At 41.3% G+C, this 19,698-nt stretch overlaps 1 protein-coding gene across 1 annotated transcript; it reads left to right on the top strand.

Annotated features, from left to right (window-relative positions):
• Positions 1–443: 443 nt before the first annotated feature.
• On the top strand, positions 444–19,408 carry LOC105393407 (U4/U6.U5 tri-snRNP-associated protein 1). The gene is made up of 16 exons (XM_048624660.1): positions 444–675; positions 2,761–2,881; positions 3,913–4,052; positions 4,403–4,535; positions 6,357–6,465; positions 6,873–7,007; positions 11,380–11,493; positions 12,087–12,293; positions 12,788–12,904; positions 13,660–13,747; positions 14,077–14,207; positions 14,846–15,004; positions 15,770–15,884; positions 16,433–16,607; positions 17,022–17,247; positions 18,513–19,408. Exons 1-16 carry the CDS (start codon positions 534–536, stop codon positions 18,636–18,638), a joined length of 2,238 nt encoding a protein of 745 aa, XP_048480617.1. The 5' UTR covers positions 444–533; the 3' UTR covers positions 18,639–19,408.
• The last annotated feature ends 290 nt before the right edge of the window (positions 19,409–19,698 follow it).

Genomic DNA, 19,698 nt, shown 5'->3' with positions numbered 1-19,698 from the left:
AAGACCATCTTGTTGTGCTTTATTTGGAAGGATTTCAAAGTTATATGTGCACCCAGAGTACCTTTTTTTCACACAGCAATAATTTTTCATACAGAAAAAAGTGTGAACTCACACGCACACAACGGTCATCGACGTCGTGATTTCTTTACTGCGTCTAGGCAGTGTGCCGGCATGTGCACCAGCAGATCATCACACAACTCCCATACAAAAATGTTGTGCGTTTTTATGAGTTTCACCGTTAATCTAGTGTCCATCAATGTGTTAAAATTTGGCTAGTGGCTAGGCTACTGACACTGACAGACGTATAGAAAATGTCAAAAATCGCTTACAAAAAGTGTGTGTAAGTTTTGCATAGACCAACTACACAGTACACAGAGTTTTGGTAAAAATATTTTTTTTTGTCTGTGACAGAAATTGACAAATTTGTCGTGTTTTGCGTGGTTGTTGTTTTCTAAAGAGCATTTTAATAAATTAGATTCGTAGGAAAGCTCCTGATTTCACTATTTGATTGATCTAAGTACTTATAATCTACCATGGGTTCCAAAAAACATAAGAAAGAATCCAAGAAAAAGAAGCATAGGAGTCGATCGCGTTCACCTCTAGACACAGAGGAGAAAGAGCGCAAGAGGCACCACAAGAAGCACAAGGACCGCAAGAAGGACCGTTCCCCTGACGGTGAGTTGTCGCTTTTTCAATATTACATAGATATTAAGCACCATTCGCTTTTGATAACCTTTTCTTGTTAACCTCTATCTCAAAAATGCTATTTGTCAAAATAAGCCATAGGATGTCAAAAGAGCTAGTTGGTAAACAATCAGGCTATGAAAGGCGAAGGTGGGCTTTCAGTTTGACTAGATAATGGCATATTCTGGTGGTTATTTCAGACTCGGTGGCAATGGAGCTCGGCCACCGACTCCTGCACTCCGCATTCAGGTTGGTATTCATGTGAGAGGAGAGGTGCTACAAAGGTAGGTGTGGAAAACTGTCTTTAGCACGACTGTAACATTTGTTTTGTTTCAAAGAAATTCTGTATAATTTTTTTTCTATTGTTTTGAAGTAATAAATATCATAGTCACCATACTCATCATGTTGTTCTAGCATTGAATTTCTCAAAAGATCCAATTCTATTCTTTGTATTGTAATAACTACTACATTGAGTCAATTTCAGACATTCAGCCTTTATTTTTTATGAGTTCCTTTTATAATCCCTTAAATACCAGATGGGATAAAAAATAAGACCTCTCAACTACTGGACTAGAGTGATTAAAGTTTATTCTTTTTTCTTTGAATCTCTATAGTATTTTTTTTAAGTACCTAGTGTGGGAAGCCCTCTGGTTCCGTGGACCAACAATCTTTGACAGGTAGCCAGTAGTGGCTGAGGACAGAGGGTTTTAGAGCTCCTTATCTAAAGCAGTGAATTATGATGGGCTCTCAATGATGATATTTTTACTCCAAGCTGTGGTAACTAGGGTTAAGAGGAAAGTTTTGTGTTCCTATCTAAAGTTAATAATATTCTTGGGGCAGACGCTTTCACACCTTTTCATGGCATCTGATGCTGCACAGCAGGTCAGCAAGGATATTATACCATAAACTAAACAGTGTTATTACACAAACTAAACAGTGTTATTACATATTCTTTCAGTTTTGGTCCGTGATGCCTTAATTGTTTTAGAAACTTTTCAATAGGGGACTTTTCACTTATTTTCTAGGTCTAAACATAATTTAGGTACTGATTTGCATAGGCTGTTATGTACCATATTCATTGTTTGTAGAGGCCTGTCTCCAACAGTGACAGATATTGGCTGATGATGAGCAGTTCCATCAGACATCTTGCAAACTTGTGCTGTAAATATTCATTGTTGAACATCATACCTACCACTTTGTTAACCCTTAATAGGGCAAAATTATTATGTATCCCACATAGTTTTGAACTTTATCCCAATTACCTAGTTAAGGACAAAAACCAATGTTTTTTTTTTAAGAAGTCCATAATAGGGCATTAATAGGGCATTTATGGGTTAACTTTCAACAGGATAACTTTTAAAGATTGTATTTTGGTTTGTCTGCCATAAAAAGTTTATGTCTTGTGATGTGGCCGAACTAGTCAAGTAGCTCTAAAGCCTCAAACTGAAGATAGTCTGAAATTTGAATTCATTATTTGTGTCTTTTGTCATGTAACGTGTGCACAGTTTAGTGTAATTTCTCATTAAGAGAACTGGAGTGTTTTACAGGGTGGGTTCTGTTGAATAACACCATTGAATCAAAACTTTTATACAATGTATGCCACCTCCAGTGATTAAATCATGGAGATATTTTGTATTTCATTGTAATTAACATCACTGTATGGAGATACATTTTATGAGGGGAAATACATAAATTCGTTTTGTTAAAAGTAAATACATAGGTATATTCATTTTGGTAAAGCTACCTAATCTAAGGAACAAGATGATTTGATCCTAATATCCATAAGTTTCGAAATTCATATTGTCATCCACCTATTATCATAATATCTTAGTCAAAAACTATACAATAATGTATAACTCGAAGTTAAAGTAAAGGGTTCTCCCTTCAGGTTCATGTACAGAGGTTCTACTGTATACGATAATGGAAATCATGGGCAGAAGCTGAAACCAATCTCATTGCTCTTACCTATAAAAAGTATGACAGTGATAAATATAGGTATAACTGTCCAATTCCTGGTAGTCCGTCACTTAAGTCCTTGATCACTAGTAAATATGTGTCCCTATAACATTGTTGCAGTGGAGGAGGTGCCTCTGGACTCCCACCTGCAGGACAACGGGTCAGAGCGACGCAGCAGCAGCGCCGAGAGGGAGCGGGACAGACGCAAGCGGGACGAGCGCACGAGGGAAAGAGATGACAGGTAACTCGGAGTAATGTGGTAGCTGTAATTTGGGAATATGGTGACTTCATTGATTTTGACTTGAGTGGTATATGTTTCTTTATTAGGTTTTTCAACAGACACACACTTTACATTTATAAAAAGAAACATCACAATACATGCCACAGTGGGCATCCAATTACAGAAAAACACAACACATTATTTTTATTTGTTTTTTTTTTTAATAGCCGGCATATAACTTAAATTTATACAAGTTAAAACTAAAAATTTAACAAAAACAAAATTTACATAAATTTTTATGAATTACTTAATAAAAGTTTTTTTTTGAATTTTTCTTAATGACATGAAAACAGATCATATTTTTGCGGGTCTTTTACAAAAAGTTCGTTATGCTGTCTACATATTCTGTTTAAAATTGAGAATTTTCCAACATTAGTTTTTGCAGCACGAATGATGACCTTCCGACCGATTTCGGCCATGGCGACTGCCATCGACTCCTAACTTACTGTGACGCCTGAGGCGCACCAGCGCCAAAACCTAATTCTGGCGCTGGTGCACCTTAAGATGGCTAATAAAGCCAATTTTGGCGGTGAACTTCCTCGCACAGTGTGGACAAGTAAGAACACCGCGTTCATAATTGTAGATGATGGCCGCAGGTGGCCGGTCTCTCAGTGCATCACGCTTTGCATTTAATTCTTTTTTGCGGCGCTCCTCGTAACCAGCCACCCTAGCCTTCACCAATCGTCTCCACTCGGGACGTCGTGCTGCCAAACTCTCCCAATGTGCGGGTTCGATATCGCATCTTTTGAGGTGCCTTTTCAGGACATCCTTGTACCTCAGGAGCTGACCACCGACCTTAAATACGAATATAAAATAGACGATAGTTGATGTTATTCTGGGTATAAGCAGAGAATTAAGATAATAGGAAAACTATCAGGTTAATTTTTTTTGCATATTATGCTTAGTAAGGTCAGGCTACTGGTTGCTGAATGAAATATTTGAAGATTTTGCCTTTATAGCTGTTTGAATAATGACTTATTTCTCACCCCCAGGGACCGCAGCGTGGAGGCGGCGCCCCCCTCGCCCCCCGCGGCGGCCTCGTCCAATCAGGAGAGCCTCTCGGTGGAGGAGACCAATCGCCTGCGAGCGAAGCTCGGCCTCAAGCCGCTAGAGGCCGCTGAGAAGCCTACAGGTTTGTCAATAATCCAATGAAATTGTAGTTTATATTATATGCTATGCTGTTATGCCACTTCTTGAAGGATGGTAAATGTCACTCGATACTAGCTGGTGGAAGTTATCTCTAAAGGAAAGGCTGCCTATTTTTGTTGTTAGATGTAACATTTTAAAATTTGTGTGTTTTATGTGTACACGAGAAAACGCTCCGTGTGTCCGATTAACTTTCTCACGAGAGGGAGGCCATCTAAGCCTGAACTAAAGTTTTGCTCAGTGACAATTCAGCCAACCACATAGCATTCCATACTCAAGTATAGTGCTTAACTTATGTTTATTTTTCTAACTATAAATACTAAATCCGTCTCACAGAGGACGGCAAGTTCAAGGACGACCTGGGCGAGTTCTACCACGCTCCCGCCGCCAACATCGCGCAGCAGAAGAAAAGCGAGAAGATACGGGAGAAACTCAGCGAGAGGAAGGAGAAGAGACTTATTGAGCAGAAGTGAGTTGGGTTGTTGGTTCAGTATTGTTACTTTTGACATGTGGGACATCATATAAAAATAATGTAGCTTGCAAGGGATAATAGGCGTGTCGACAGTATTACATTATCAAAGATTTAATGACTTTAGAGGAAAATACACATTCAAAGGATTTAAAAAACTGATTTAGTTTTATTTAAAAAATTGAGATTAATAAGATTTTCAATAAAATAAAAGAGTAAAATACTGCAATCGGCCATTTTGACTGAAACGCCAATCACAGCGCATGACGTCATACTTATGTACGCTTCACTGTGTTTTGATTACCTTACATACTGGCCCTCAAGTCTGCTAATGAATGGCGGCTCAATGTCTGAATGGTTTTCCGACTTTAGGTATCTGTTTTCTCTTGGTTAGTGAGTCCCAGTCCCAGTAGTGCAATATGAAACACTTAACACTTATTACTCTTTATTAACTTTAGTTCTTAAAAAAAGATGCAATAAATGTTTCCTAAAACGCAGATAATGAATACCTACAGTGCGAAACCCATGCTGCCGACACACAACTATGCCGCCATTCTTTAGCAGACTTGGGGCCCAGATTGCGCGTTACGATTGATATACTTATATTTGTTTTTGTGATTTATCGACTTTATAACACGAATCTATCTTTAACAATGGAACCAGGTTTTGTGAAGGCAAACAGTGCAAATTTGCCCAGGATCGATTTATTGATGTTGGGCGAGTTCCTTGCAACAAATAAAGAATTTTGCTCTTCCGAATTTAGAAACGTAGGTTTTCACGTTTCTAAATTCGGAAATAAACTTTGTAAGTTTATTTTATTAGTATTTATCTTTAACTCTCTCTCTCTCTCTCTCTCAGCCTTCTGTAGTCCACTGTTGGACATAGGCCTCTCCCAACGATCGCCACCCCAAACGGTCACCCGCCATCTGCATCCAGCGGCTTCCCGCTACCTTCCGCAGATCATCAGACCAACGGGTTGGGGGGCGACCGACACGCCGTTTGCCGACACGAGGTCTCCACTCCAGAACCTTTGTACTCCAGCGGTCGTCGGCTCTGCGGGCTACGTGACTAGCTACGTTATCTTTAACACTAGATATAAATATGACTAAGTAGCAATCAAACTCGTTTTAAACTCGTAGAAGTTTATTTCGCCGAAGAAGTTTGTTTCGTAGAAGTTTGTTTCGCCGTGCAAGCTTTAACCATTTATCTCTTATTATTTTCTTGTATGGGACATGTACATTGTACAAACACCTTGTTGGGTGTCGTTATTGATGTATTTTTGCACTGAGGCACTGCACACCACTTATAAACTTTAGAATTCATATTTAACACAAAAAATACGCAGTGTTTGTTTACTTTGCTGTTGTAAACAAATTTGACGTACGTAAGTGTGACGTCACACACGACGCCATGACACGGCGAGCTGTTTTCGCGCAGTATTTAAAAATGATTTTAAAAATGGCTTTAAATTTCCAAAATCTTAAGTTTATTACCGAAATAAAGGTTTTGTTGTAAACAATAGATGGTTATCTGCATTACGGAAGAGGATTTCAAAATCTTTCGCCTTGCCTATTCTGCAATGGATGATTGATGGCTGCTGATAAGTGATCATTATGATTTTATAACAACTTGAGGCAGTTATTCAACGGTGTTACGACAGGTCTATAAATTACCGTTCTAAAATGATTATTGTAGGTATTTTATGAATGTGTCATAAATTCTATAATGCCTTCATCAGGTAACAAACAGCGGGAAGACCTAAATTATACTCTGTTTTACTGACCATCCCACTACCCATATAATATACCCAATACCCATCAGGCTACAGACGGCGGGGCTGGGCGCGGCGGGGTCGGACGACGAGGACGCGGCGGCCTGGGTGCGCAAGTCCCGCGAGATACAGAAACAGAAACAGGAGGCTGCTAAGAGGGTCAGTTGTTTACACATTGTATTTTATTAATGTACCTATTGTTGCTGCTCTTACCACGAGTCTTTGTCGTTGTATAAAACGTACCGTTTGTAAGACAGCAACCCTGAAACTTCGTCCTTCTTCAAGCAATAGTAGCCTTCTCCTAAGGTCAGAGTTTGACACCTTATTCGAAGGGGCTTACATCCTTCATAAAGGATTTTTACTAAGAATTAAGTAAGATGTGTTGGCTGAATGAGGAAGGACGAAGACAACTTATTCTAGCGCTTCTCGGGAGAGGCCTATATGCAGCAGAGGACAGGCTGACAAGTTAGCAGTTGACAAGTTAGTTCGCAGTAGTAATACTGCGACTTATAATTATGCTCAATAGTAACCTCGTTTGTATAGACTTATTCTTTCCATTCCCCCAGGCGGCGATGCTGGACGAGATGGACGAGGTGTTCGGCGTGTCGGCGCTCGTGGCCGCCGAGACCCGCGCCGACCGCGCCGCCAGCTACACGCCCGCCCACCTGCGCGGGCTGCGCGTGGCGCACGACCTGGACGCCGTGAGTACACGTTAACAAACATATGCAAAACGCCATCTAGCGGCAGTCGCCTGAACTCGAACCATATCAATCTATTCCACTTATACTTACATACATTTAATAATAATAATAATAATAATCTTTATTTGCACACCATGAAACATAACTTAAATTTAACTTAATTAACATACATGCACAAATGGCGGTCTTATCGCTAAGAGCGATCTCTTCCAGACAACCGTTATAGATAAAAAGTTAAACATTGGAAAAGGGCACTTAGGTGTACTTAATAATTACGAAATTAACAACTAAAAACAAACAAAATTATTGAACATATAAAATACATATATAATTATAAATACATACATAAATAAATATATAACAATAATTAAATAAAATAATATATATTATAAATATATATTAGCTCTGACAATTTAAATAACTAAAATAAAAATAATTTAACTAAGACTCAACTTGTTCTTCAAGATAATGACTTTTGATCATACGTTTAAAAGACGAAGGAGATGGCGCTTGCCTTATATTTAAAGGGAGAGCGTTCCATAGTTGGATGGCTTGGACTGTAAAAGAGTTGGAGAAAAAAGAAGTTGTATGGGGCGGAATATTTATACGAAGATTTTCAGTGGAACGTAGATTTTTATTGTGTGTCGTGAAGCGAAACTCGAAACGTTCCTTAAGGTATGAAGGTGAAGACGGATTAAACAGTATCGAATAAAGCAGAGAGAGAATATGTGTATTCCGGCGAAGGCGAATAGGGAGCCACTTGAGTTTACGACGAAATTCAGAAACATGGTCATATTTGCGTAATCCATATATGAACCGTATACAGACATTTTGAAGTCTCTCAAGTTTATTTAATTGCTCTTCAGTTAAATCAAGATAGCAACTGTCGGCATAATCAAGAATAGGGAGAAGGAGAGATTGTGCGAGCGCAATTTTGGTGGCTGTTGGGAGAAAGTTCCGCAGTCTGCGCAGACAAGCTGCCGAAGCAAACACCTTCCGACTAACCTCTCCCACTTGCGCCATCCATGTCATACAGCTATCCATAATGATGCCCAAGTTTTTCACTTTTTTACTATACTCAATACGGACGCCATCAAATAGGACTGCTGGCAGCTGTCCGTAATCGAGTTTTGATAGTAGACGAGAACTTCCTAAAATGATGACTTGGGTTTTTGATGGATTTACTTTTAGTCCATAGTTATAACTCCACTCTGAGATTCGGTCTAGATCACAGTTAGTGTCATAAATGGCATTATGCAATTCAGATGGAGAAGCAAGGGAATAGATCTGAAGATCATCTGCATAAAGGTGGTAGGAAGAAGTTAAATTATCAGAAATACTATTTATGAAGATGGCAAAAAGAAGCGGAGACAGCACGCCACCTTGCGGGACACCAGCCAGGGTATTGCACCACTGTGAGTCAGAGTCATCAATACGAACTCGTTGCCGGCGTCCGTGCAAGTAACTACGAAACCAGTCAATTACCGTTGGAGATACGTTAAGAGATCGCAGTACCCCGAGGAGGATATCAAAATCTACTGCATTGAATGCGTTACTGAAGTCAAGTAGTGACAGAATAGTCAGCTGACCATTTTCCATGCCTAGGCGAACATCGTCTGTGATTTTAACTAGTGCTGTGACTGTGCTGTGCCCAGGTCGGAACCCAGATTGATATTGGTTCATTAGGTTATTTTTCACTAGAAAATCACTGAGCTGTCGAGCGAGACGCTCAAGTACTTTGGATAGGAAAGGGAGGATGGAAATGGGGCGGTAGTCGGACATAGTGGGATTGGGTTTTTTAGGTAACGGAATAATCTGCGCCTCTTTCCAGGAGGATGGAAATGTGTTGGAGGAGATAGAGGAATTGAGGATGTGGGTTATGACTGGAAGGATAATATCAATTATGGGAAGAATCATTTTACGACTTACACTGTCACTACCGACTGCATTCGAAGTAATTGATAGGATGCTTTTCTTAACGTCACAAGCAGTAACTTGACTAAAATTGAAAGGAGTAAAGTCAGGAGTTGGCATTGAGGAGAGGTGATTAAGAGTTCTTTGCTTAGTACCACTATCCATGGCTGAAACAGAGGTGAAGTGTTTATTGAGACTATCCAAGTCTAAGTCTTGAGGGATCGAATCAGAACGTGATTTGCCAACTCCCAGTGACCTAAGAAAATTCCAAACTTTGGCCGGATCTCCGTTCTGGACGGCATCATGGATATGGCGTCGCTGTGCATCCCTACACACCCTATTGCAGTGATTTCGTAATTCTATGTACCTTGTCTTGTTCTGAGCTGAAGCCTTCATTTTGTACCGGGATTTGGCTGCTGCTTTTTGGTTAAGGAGACATTTTATTTCGTCAGTGAGCCAGGGTGCAGGTAGATGTTTCATCTTTACTGACCTTATGGGTGCATGAACATCATATAGCTCAATGAGGAGAGAGTTGAAGACAGAAATTTGCTCATCAACAGTGCCTGCATTCAGAACAGCGTCCCAATTGACATTCTGTGCATCGCTGTACAGATTGTGTTCGTTCATACCACCAAAATGGCGCTGCAGAAGAATTCTTGATTTTGCCTTAGGGGGGCGTATTTTATAGGAAATATAAATCAAATCATGGTATGAGAAACCATCAGCTCCAAACTGGCCGTGCTTCACAACATGATCTGGGGAAGAAACAAGCGATAGGTCTAACAGAGATGGGACAGAATTAGGATAATGATGTGTAGCACCTGAAGGTAAAATTGTCATATTGCTAGCTTTGACTATGGAAGTGAGGGAAGAAGATCGCAAGTCATTCTTGAGAAGACAGGTATTGAAGTCACCCATAATAATAATATGATTATAGTTTGGAATAAAGTCTTCTAAAAGCTTTTCAAATGAATTGAAAAAGTTTACATTTAAGGAATGACTATAATAAACACCTACTAAAACTTTAGTGTGAGACAAGGTTGCTTCGACCAGTAGATGTTCACCAGCACTGTCTGGCGGCGGCTGAGATGACAAATTTACTATCGAGAAAGGAATATGTGAACGTAGGTAAATTGCCACTCCTCCGCCGCGAGAGCCTGTACGGTCATTGCGAATCAGATTGAAACCTGGTAAACTATACGATGCTGAGGAATGGAACGGCTTCAACCACGATTCGGACACTAAAATAGCGTGAATATGTTTATTACCATGAAATGTTGCTATCAGTTCAGAATAATGTGCCGGGATACTTTGCGCATTGATATGAACAACATTAAAGTTGTTCAATCCAGAAAAGGTACTAGGTACTACTAAGAAGATCACTAAGTGCGGGTAAGCTTTGGAAACTATCATCACTGTCGGTTTTTTCGATACTGTTTAATTCATCCTCAGATGAAGAGGAAAAAGATTCATAAACGTTGTCACTATCATTATCAGAGCAAGATAACATTAAATAAATAAGTATATAGTAAATAAATAAAATAATAAAAAATATATATAAATCTACAACTAGTTACTAAACTATTTAATAAGTTTTTTATAAAGTTCTCATCTGCCAGTTATTGTTACTTTTAAATATATAATTTAACTAAATTGATGAATACATTTAGTTAGCTGTTTTCCAGCTTATTGCACTAGATGGCGTTAGTTGCCGACAATTTCCGTTTGCTCTTTCTTACCGACGCGACGGTCATCGCAGCAACAACGCTCAATAATATAATTACCTAATAATTTTATCAGCAAGCCTTTTATTTATGGGGATCATACACTACGTCATCTTCGGTTGTCCGGACTCTCTTCTCTTTCGGACGCACGATCATTTCATACAACTTAACCATTGTAAAAAGCACATTCAAATATTCCATACCATAAATACAGTCCACTCATTCATCAGAGCTTTATCCTATCATCATAATCAGGTCCAATCAGCTACTGTAGAGGACACTAGCAACTGTAGAATACATTACACTAAGGTCTATTAATCTGTAACCAGGTCATCAGTGTGATCAGTGAGGTAATGTGTTTCTTAAGCCGCGTCCATGACGCCAGCGGGGCGGACGCGGCTGACTAATTAATAGTATTGTTAATAATAAATGAGTTAGCACCCTGTTTACGTCGTTGCTCCCTGGCCAGGCAGCGACTGACGCCGATCCTTCCATCCCGCTAATACACGCTAGACCGGCTGTAGGTTTTGTCACACTAAGATGAAGCTGTTATGTTGTTTCTATAGAGCTTCCACTATATTATTTTATTTTTGACGTTTCCTTATGTCTGGTAAGTAAAGTTGGTTTTCCTTTGCAGTCATCAAATATGTATGGGATTTCAAATGTCAAAAAACCAATAATAAAATGGACAGAGTATAGTGTGAAATGAATTAAATGATTTTATTCCTTTCTAGTTGGATGAAGAGAGCGAGGTGGTGCTGACGCTGGCGGACAAGGAGGTGCTGGCGGAGGACGCCGAGGACGTGCTCGTCAACGTCAACATCGTCGACGACGAGAAGTACAAGAAGGTCGGTACCAGCGAGCCGGATAGCAACTTGTATGACGCCTGACCATCGTTATTATACTCATATTCATTGTCAATGCAAAACCAAGTGAAACTTTGGCAGCACCAGCGAGTGTGCCTTTCTGGTTCTGACCAATTACATTGTTGGGGAGAAAAAATGGCGAATGAACCTACCAATTAGAACTGGGAAATTAGGCACAGTCGCCTAAGGTGCCATCTGTGATTAGCTTTTAGTTTTTCTCCCCATTTATGACTCATATCGCCGACGTCTAAATGGATGAAATTCGCATATTATTGAGATAACTTCAAGCGCATTATCGCATACATTGTGTCGACGACGTGTCTCGACTGTCTTGGATAAACTTCAGCTTTTAAGCTTGGACCATTTCTTTACCATGGTGGTCCACTGCACCCATAGATTTCTAGATTGTTTCACTCCAATATTTTTTTTGTTGTTTTGAAATAGAATACCAGTGCTTTTTAGTGGAATGGAAAGTGTGCATTCCAAACTGGCAAGGCGGTTCAGTATTGTAGATTTGTAATTACAAATTGTAATATTATAATATAATAAATTAAATAAACCTGCTAATTCCACAGAACTTAGTGGAGCGCAAGAAGGCTAAGACGGGCTACAAAGCCTACGACGACGATGAAGACATGGAGGCCCTGGCGCTGGGCTACAGCAAGCCAGTACTGGCTAAATACGACGAGGAGATCGACCAGGGGAAGAGGGCGAATAAAGAGAAGGGCTTCGTCATAGGGGATGAAGACGGGCTTGAAGCGCTCAAGTTTAAACAGGCTATGGTGAGTGTTATAGATATTTAAAATATTTCGGAGCGTCCGTAGACGAGCTGGCTTCAATGATCGCTACTGATTACTGACTACCCCTTCGGGGATTATAGTCGTGATCGTGAGCATTTACGTATGTAAATATTTCCACTCGACGCTATATAAAATGGTGCGGGCAGCGTCTATCATTTAACTATCCAATCGAGCTATTATAGTTCCTATGGAGGATCCATATTGTTCCCAGATTGCAGGTGCTGATACCTTTATCCTATAGCACGAATAGTTTAGAAATTTGGCAATTATTGTAAATGTGGCACGTGTGAATTGTTATATTTATTTTCAATACAAAATATACGCCCGACCACACGGCGTGGTTGTGGTGTGGTTGTGGCTGTGGTATGGTTGTGGTACGTCTGAATTGACCGTAAACCAAAGGAATTCCCACCTCTTAAAGCAAAGCTCACGAAAAGCGTAAACTATAATAGTACTTTTGTTTCCAGATGCGTGAGCGCCTAAGCCGGCCCGACAGGATCCTCGAGTCGCTGGCGATGCCGGCGCCGCGCCTCGCCTCCGCCTACTACGACGAAAGGGAGATGGAGGCCAAGTTCAAGAAGGTCAAGAGGAAGGTACGTTGGGGGGGTTAGCCCCAGTGTCACCATACTTTGTTAGATCAGAACAAGGGATTAGTAAGTTGATTTTTACCCGACTGCCGAAGGAGGAGGGTAATGTTTTTGACACATCTATCAAGAATTTAATGATCTAACAGACTATGGTGAAACTAGGCATTAGAAGGGGTTTACATGATAAGAGAGACAGCATATACTGAAATATTAGACGGATGAAGAACTCAACCGTTTAGATGGACAAATGAAAAAATCCTTTTAGGTAAAACAAAAGTTTTATAAAGGACTACATAATTTGGAGTCTGCCAGAACAGTAGTAACTGTTATGATCCTGTGTTTTTATTAAGTGGTGCACGAAAAGAGACTCCCTAAGGCCGGGGTCTCCTATTTACTCCGTAGGTCGCGTCAAGTGTCACCGCCGTAGGCCGCGTCACGATGCTCACTACATCTACGCGCCAACGTCGGCGTGTGAGGGAGACCGCATCAGTACATTTCTATAGTGAGCATTGTGACGCGGCCTACGGCGTGACGCTGGACGCGCCCTTCGGCGTAAATAGGAGACCCCGGCCTAAGTGACGATGACGTATCGACTGTACCTTACATATTAGATACACCCGGCGCATCCTGGGCAGTCAGGCATTGATAACTAATCTAACTGGCTAATCTCACCACGATGTCATAGTTTAGCCCTAGTGTTTGTCCCAGACACTATAAGAAGAAAAAGTATATTAGTTTAACAATAATGATGTTGGTTGCAGGGTAAACACCGCAAGCGCGCCAAGCAAGAGCCGATAGACGTGGACGACTACGATCCCAACGCGGCGCCCCTCGAGACCGACGACACAGGTGAGGGATACTTTCATATCTTATGAAAAAGATCATGATAGATTATTTAAAGATATTCATGAAGCAACCTAACCTGTCGCACGCCTCGGCGAGGCATGCCTCGGGTTTGCTAGAACGCGATGCAATGCTCGGTTTGTAAAGTCATCAAAAAAAGGAGGAGGTTCTCAATTCGCCGGGATCTTTTTTTATACAAACCGAGCATTGAATCGCGTTATAGCAAACCTGAGGCATGCCATCTATCTATCTAAGCCAAATTTAGTGTCAAAACTTCTAGTGGAATCCTTTTAGTGGAAAACAAAACCTAATTCAACAAAACGCTTTAATTCCAGACGTAAAGCCAGAGCTCCTGAAGAAGGAACTAGAAGTGGATGAAGACGAGGTGGAGCCCGACGGCGAGCTGCAGACCGCTCTGGCCCGTGCGCGCCGCCTGAGGCAGGCCCAGCAGCCCGCGCTGCCCAAGGTACGTGCTGTCATCATCATCACCAGCTGATGAAGACGAGGTGGGGCCCGCGCGCGCCGCCTGAGGCAGGCCCAGCCGCCCGCGCTGCCCAAGGTACGTGCTGTCATCATCATCACCAGCTGATGAAGACGAGGTGGGGCCCGCGCGCGCCGCCTGAGGCAGGCCCAGCCGCCCGCGCTGCCCAAGGTACGTGCTGTCATCATCATCACCAGCTGATGAAGACGAGGTGGGGCCCGCGCGCGCCGCCTGAGGCAGGCCCAGCCGCCCGCGCTGCCCAAGGTACGTGCTGTCATCATCATCACCAGCTGATGAAGACGAGGTGGAGCCCTTAAGGGTCATCATTACAGGTACTATCCATAGATAGCTCTTGGACAATGGCGTAAGCTAAGCACGAGGGACTATCTTTATTGTTAAGATTAACAAAATGGCAGCCATGGCGGTAACTCATCATCGAATGATAAGAGAGAAGTTTATAGCACGTCGTTCCCGCAATAGACGAATAGCGACCGACTGGTATATCACGCACGAATGACATCATTGATCGGTTTACTTAATCTTGCATTAATTACATTATTTATTATAAAACTTTATCAAATCCCACTGTTCCCATAACTAAGTTCCTTAACTCCCCTCCTCAGGTGGAAGACATTCTATCAGCAGTGAAGGAGGAGCCGCTGCCGGAGCCCGAGCCCGGGTCCAGCATGACGCTGGACGCCACGGCCGAGTTCTGCCGCACGCTCGGAGACATACCCACGTACGGGCAGGCCGGGAATAGGGATGTGAAGACGGATATTATGGTATGTAGACACTAAAAGTACCAGTCTCTATCTGCCAGTTTCTATATCTCTATCTATCCATAACTGACAGTTACTTTCATACGATTTTGACATAATCAAAAGTAACAATCTGTCAAAATTGTATGAAAGTAACTACCAGTTATAGATAGATAGAGTTATAGAAACTGGCAGTATATCTATCAATAGCTAACAGTAACAGTCAAAGTCTTATGGAACTATCCGAGAACTATCCTTATGATGTTGACAGAATACAACTTTTTATGTGTCAAAATCTTATGATAGTAACTGTCTGCTATCGATAGATATTTTATTGAAACTGACAGAAAACGTGCATTACATTGAGGCACAGCGACTTTTGCTCCGCGGCCAGATGTTATACATAGTAAGTGTAAAGCATAGTGTGCGATACATATAAGGAATGCTTTTGCAATACAGTTTTTACAATGAATTCCCAGCGGCTGTATTCCTGAAGGCTAAATTTTACACCCTGTCCGTTTGGGTTGTTCAACTGCCTTAATAAGTATGTATCATGCTTATTTGTGTTTAACGCTCATAATACAAATCATGACTACAAATATACACGTTACGACCTACGCAAAAATCTGCGCAGTTTTTTTCTGTTTTTTTGTGGTAAATGTTTGATTACTGTCGCAGGTTATTGCGATGCGAAGTCGCAACGCAGTTTTGTGTACAAGCCCTATGATAAGAAAAGTCACGTGACCTAAAGGTCGCATAAAACTAACACCACAACCCTGTTCCCCTCAGGACTTCGAGCGCGAGGAGATGGAGATAGAGGAGTCCATAGAGGAGGACGCGGGCGCGGGCGGCGCGTGGAGCCGCGTGGACGTGCACAGCGACCAGCCGCCCGATATCGCCGCCGGTATGGGCTTGCTTTTATGTTTATACTAGCTGTTAAGGCGAGCTTTGCTTCGCCTTAAAAAGTGTTCCCGTGGGAATTCCGCGGTAAATAGCCTATGTGATAATCCAGGGTGTCAGATAACTTCATGCCAAATTTCATTGAAATCGACCTAGGCGAGACGCCTAGGTTCATTAGTGAGTCCAGAGCAATTCCACTGGATGTATAGCTTTCCGCATTCAATCATTACCAGCCACCTGTTTTTGGCACCCTCATAATATAGTGCGGTGGCTGGATGAGGAGGGCTAGAATCCTTTAGACTAGGGTTAGTCACCGGGTGAAAGGATTGACTAATTCATCAGGTTAGCTGCCAGTTGTCGTCTGCTTAGGATGCGCCGGACGTATAACCGGTACAGACTGGTGACGCGTTTATCGAAGAGGTACGGTCATGTGCAGAGAAACCTGACTCTCATCTCATAGCAAAAATTCTAAGAAGGGTCAGATTTCTCTGCCTTGTACTGTACTTATTTTGCACTTCCTATGATTGTTTTATTGTATCCTTTCTCCCGCAGGTTCATCAGTAGCCCTGGACGCGGAGCCGGCGCTCGGCTGCGGCGTGGCCGGCGCGCTGCAGCTGGCGCTGAGCAAGGGCTACCTCGAGCGGGCGCCCGCCGCCCCCGCGCCCCGCGCCGCCCCCCGCGCCGCGCTGCACGCCGCCCACTACTCCATCGAGGACAAGAGTGTCGGGTGAGTCACTGCAGTGCACGGGGCGAGGCGTGAGATATGCAATTTTCGGCTTCAGAGAGATAATAACAATAATACATAAATCGAAAATAACGATGACGTTACCTATGTAATAGACATATTTATTATTAAAGTTTGTAAAATGGGTGTCTAGCCTGAAATAAATGACTATTAATTTATTTTATTTTTTATAAGGTTTTAGAGGCGGCAATGACGAGTAATAGGAGATTTTACATTGATAAAAGAACATACATAAAAAAAAAATATCCCGACGAATTGAGAACCTCCTCCTTTTTTTGAAGTCGGTTAAAAATACAATTTATAAAGGTTTTGTGAAACTTACTTTACATGTATGGTCTCTCTCCCATCGCCCCAATGCATTTTATTTATACCACTAACTTACCTATTCCCTCCCAGTGACGACGACAAGCACGGGCGCCGCGAGCGGGGCGGCTACTCCGGCCCTCTCCAAGACTTCAGAGAGAAGGCCTTCAAGCCGAACATAAAGCTGGAGTACGTGGACGACGACGGCCGGCCGCTGTGCCCGAAGGAGGCGTTCCGCTACCTGTCGCACAAGTTCCACGGCAAGGGGCCCGGCAAGAACAAGCAGGAGAAGCGGATCAAGAAGGCTGTGCAGGAGGGGGTGAGTCTGGTGTACTGATAGCGTTGTGGTGGTCTTTTAGCGGGTAGGTGATAAATACATACTGCAGGATACAACACACGGGGTGACTCTTTCCATCACGTCGGGGTCACCAATTTACGCTACGGCTACGGTGGATTTAGGCAAGATGAAATGTATGAGAAAGGAATGAAAGTAGGTAAATTTAGTAGTGTGTAGGTGGTTTGAGGAGAGAATTCCATTCGAATGGACAACATTTCATTTTCTTTACCCTATATTTTTATTAGCTATTCGGAAAGGTTATAAAAAATTAGAGGACCCGTATTTTTTTATTTTGTATATACATTAATTTTTTTTTTTTTTTTTTTTTTTTTAAAGTTAATTATTTTAAAACCGGAAGTGACATCACATATAAGGCTCAAGTTTTATTTTTGTCTATTGCCTTAGTCTCGAAAAAAAACATAATTGACACTGACAAGTGACATTTAAACTTTGTTTACATGCCAACCAACAAATGGGTCATTTTCAAATGACATTGATATTTCTGATGATACAAAGTAGGTACTTATCATGTAAAAAAATAAGCAGAAGCATTTTTTCAGCTGTGTAGGCGGTGGCATGCTCTGGGACATATTAAATAGAGGTCATCTCTTAATAAGTACTAACCATTTTATATGATAAATAAAAAAAAAGTCAGAAAGTGTCAGAACAGAATTTATGAAAATGACCCAAATAAACAACAACGACTCGATAAAACGTCAACGTCAATCAAAAATGAAAGTGACAGTTACTTTGTTTTTAAATCTATAGGCTTTGATCATCAAAATGCATCGCACCTGATGCATGACGTCATCAGCACTTTTTTACTATTTTATGATTTTCTCGAAAATGATACATCCAAAAAATACAAAAACATTTTTTTTGTGGCCTTGAGAGCTAGATCTCGAAATGGTTTTCGATTTATAGCAGCTTTAGTTTTTTGAAATGTTGTCCATTCGCTGCTAGACTGCGCAGAGGTTGTGTTGAAGCAATCCCTTTTCGTCATTGTAAAGACGTATAAAACATTATGTATAACACCCAATTATGAAAATGCAACCGCTACCCAGTCATAGGGTTCGATATTTCGTATAAAATACAACATACAAAATATTTGTCCAATTTCAGCACACATTAGGGCCGCTGCTCTTAGGCGGGCCGTCAAAATGTGCGCAATCCATCTATTGTCATTCTTCTGAACATCCAGGAATAAAGCCAAACCCAAAACTAACAGCACAATTCCTCCCCCGCAGCTGATGAAGAAGATGAGTTCCACGGACACGCCGCTGAACACGCTGGCGCTGCTGCAGGAGAAGCAGAAGGAGACGCACTCCGCCTACATCGTGCTCAGCGGCGCCAAGAAGGACCCGCCCGCCTAGACGTAGCGGGGCTACTACCACCGACCCGCTTGCGTAGACCAGAGCCGTTAGCCTAGCACATATCTACCAGAACAGTGGGGTTACCACGGAACATTAGCAATTGAAAGTCCATAAGCTGCGTCGCTCGTTTGTAAAATCTGACGTAACTTTTATGAATACAGGGTGTTGCAAAAAAGGGTATACTAAACCAAAAGGGGGTCATTATGAACAACCTTTGTTGTACAGTTTTGAAAATTCACGGAAAAAAATCGTTTTCCATAGAAACTGTATTGGTAACGACTTTTACTATGGAGAACTATTTTTTTACAAAATTTGTTCAGAATGACTCCGTGAGTCACCTCCATTCGACTTCCCCTTTTTGCATGTATGACAGATGTTTGAAAAGCAAGCGACGCTGCTTATGGATTGTTAATTGCTAATGTGTCGATGATGCTACGGTAGCAGTACAGAGTAATGTGACATGTCTAACAGATCCAGTACGTGAAAGTATGAATTTATGTTTCCCCCACTTGATTTTGATACACTTTCCATTATAATTACCAATACGTATTTGCAGTTCAAAGTTCATTTAAAACACTGCAGCTGGCATTTTACTATCAGTTTTTTAAGAAATAGCCCATGTATTTTTTTGCGTTACCATTTTAATAAAAGATTATTGTCTACACTACAAGTGTTTTAGATTACAGTCAGGATAACAACTAATTTCTGTTTTGATGCACATGTAGATGTCGCGAAAATACCTAAATAAATGCAGAATTACTAACAAAAAACGGTTTTCTTTATTAAAATTGATATAATTAATCTAAAAGTATGTAATACATTTGCCTTTTACAAACCTACATAAAGTATATCAAAACATAATCATCGTCTGTACCACAATCAACTGCTGGACATGGCTTGTCCCATGTCTCATGGGTACAGAATATTATAGTTAAAGGTGTAAATTAAATACTCACAAAATGATACTGTACGTACCTATGTAATACCACAGAATAATAACTAGTACCAGGTACAGAAGCCCATCTTCGCAATGGCCTGCAAAGAAATATGACTCCATCCC

Source organism: Plutella xylostella, chromosome 12 (genome assembly GCF_932276165.1).
Source record: "Plutella xylostella chromosome 12, ilPluXylo3.1, whole genome shotgun sequence".
NCBI classification, from domain to species: domain Eukaryota; kingdom Metazoa; phylum Arthropoda; class Insecta; order Lepidoptera; family Plutellidae; genus Plutella; species Plutella xylostella.
Note: the sequence above shows the minus strand (reverse complement) of the source record. Positions and strands in the feature narration are given on the sequence as shown.

Bases quoted from the DNA above. Each gene is read 5' to 3' on its own strand.
- LOC105393407 (XM_048624660.1), top strand. From the start codon at position 534: ATGGGTTCCAAAAAACATAAGAAAGAATCCAAGAAAAAGAAGCATAGG. The intron at 4,053-4,402 runs GTTTGTCAATAA...TCCGTCTCACAG, and splicing joins GGCCGCTGAGAAGCCTACAG to AGGACGGCAAGTTCAAGGAC. The intron at 4,536-6,356 runs GTGAGTTGGGTT...AATACCCATCAG, and splicing joins AAGAGACTTATTGAGCAGAA to GCTACAGACGGCGGGGCTGG.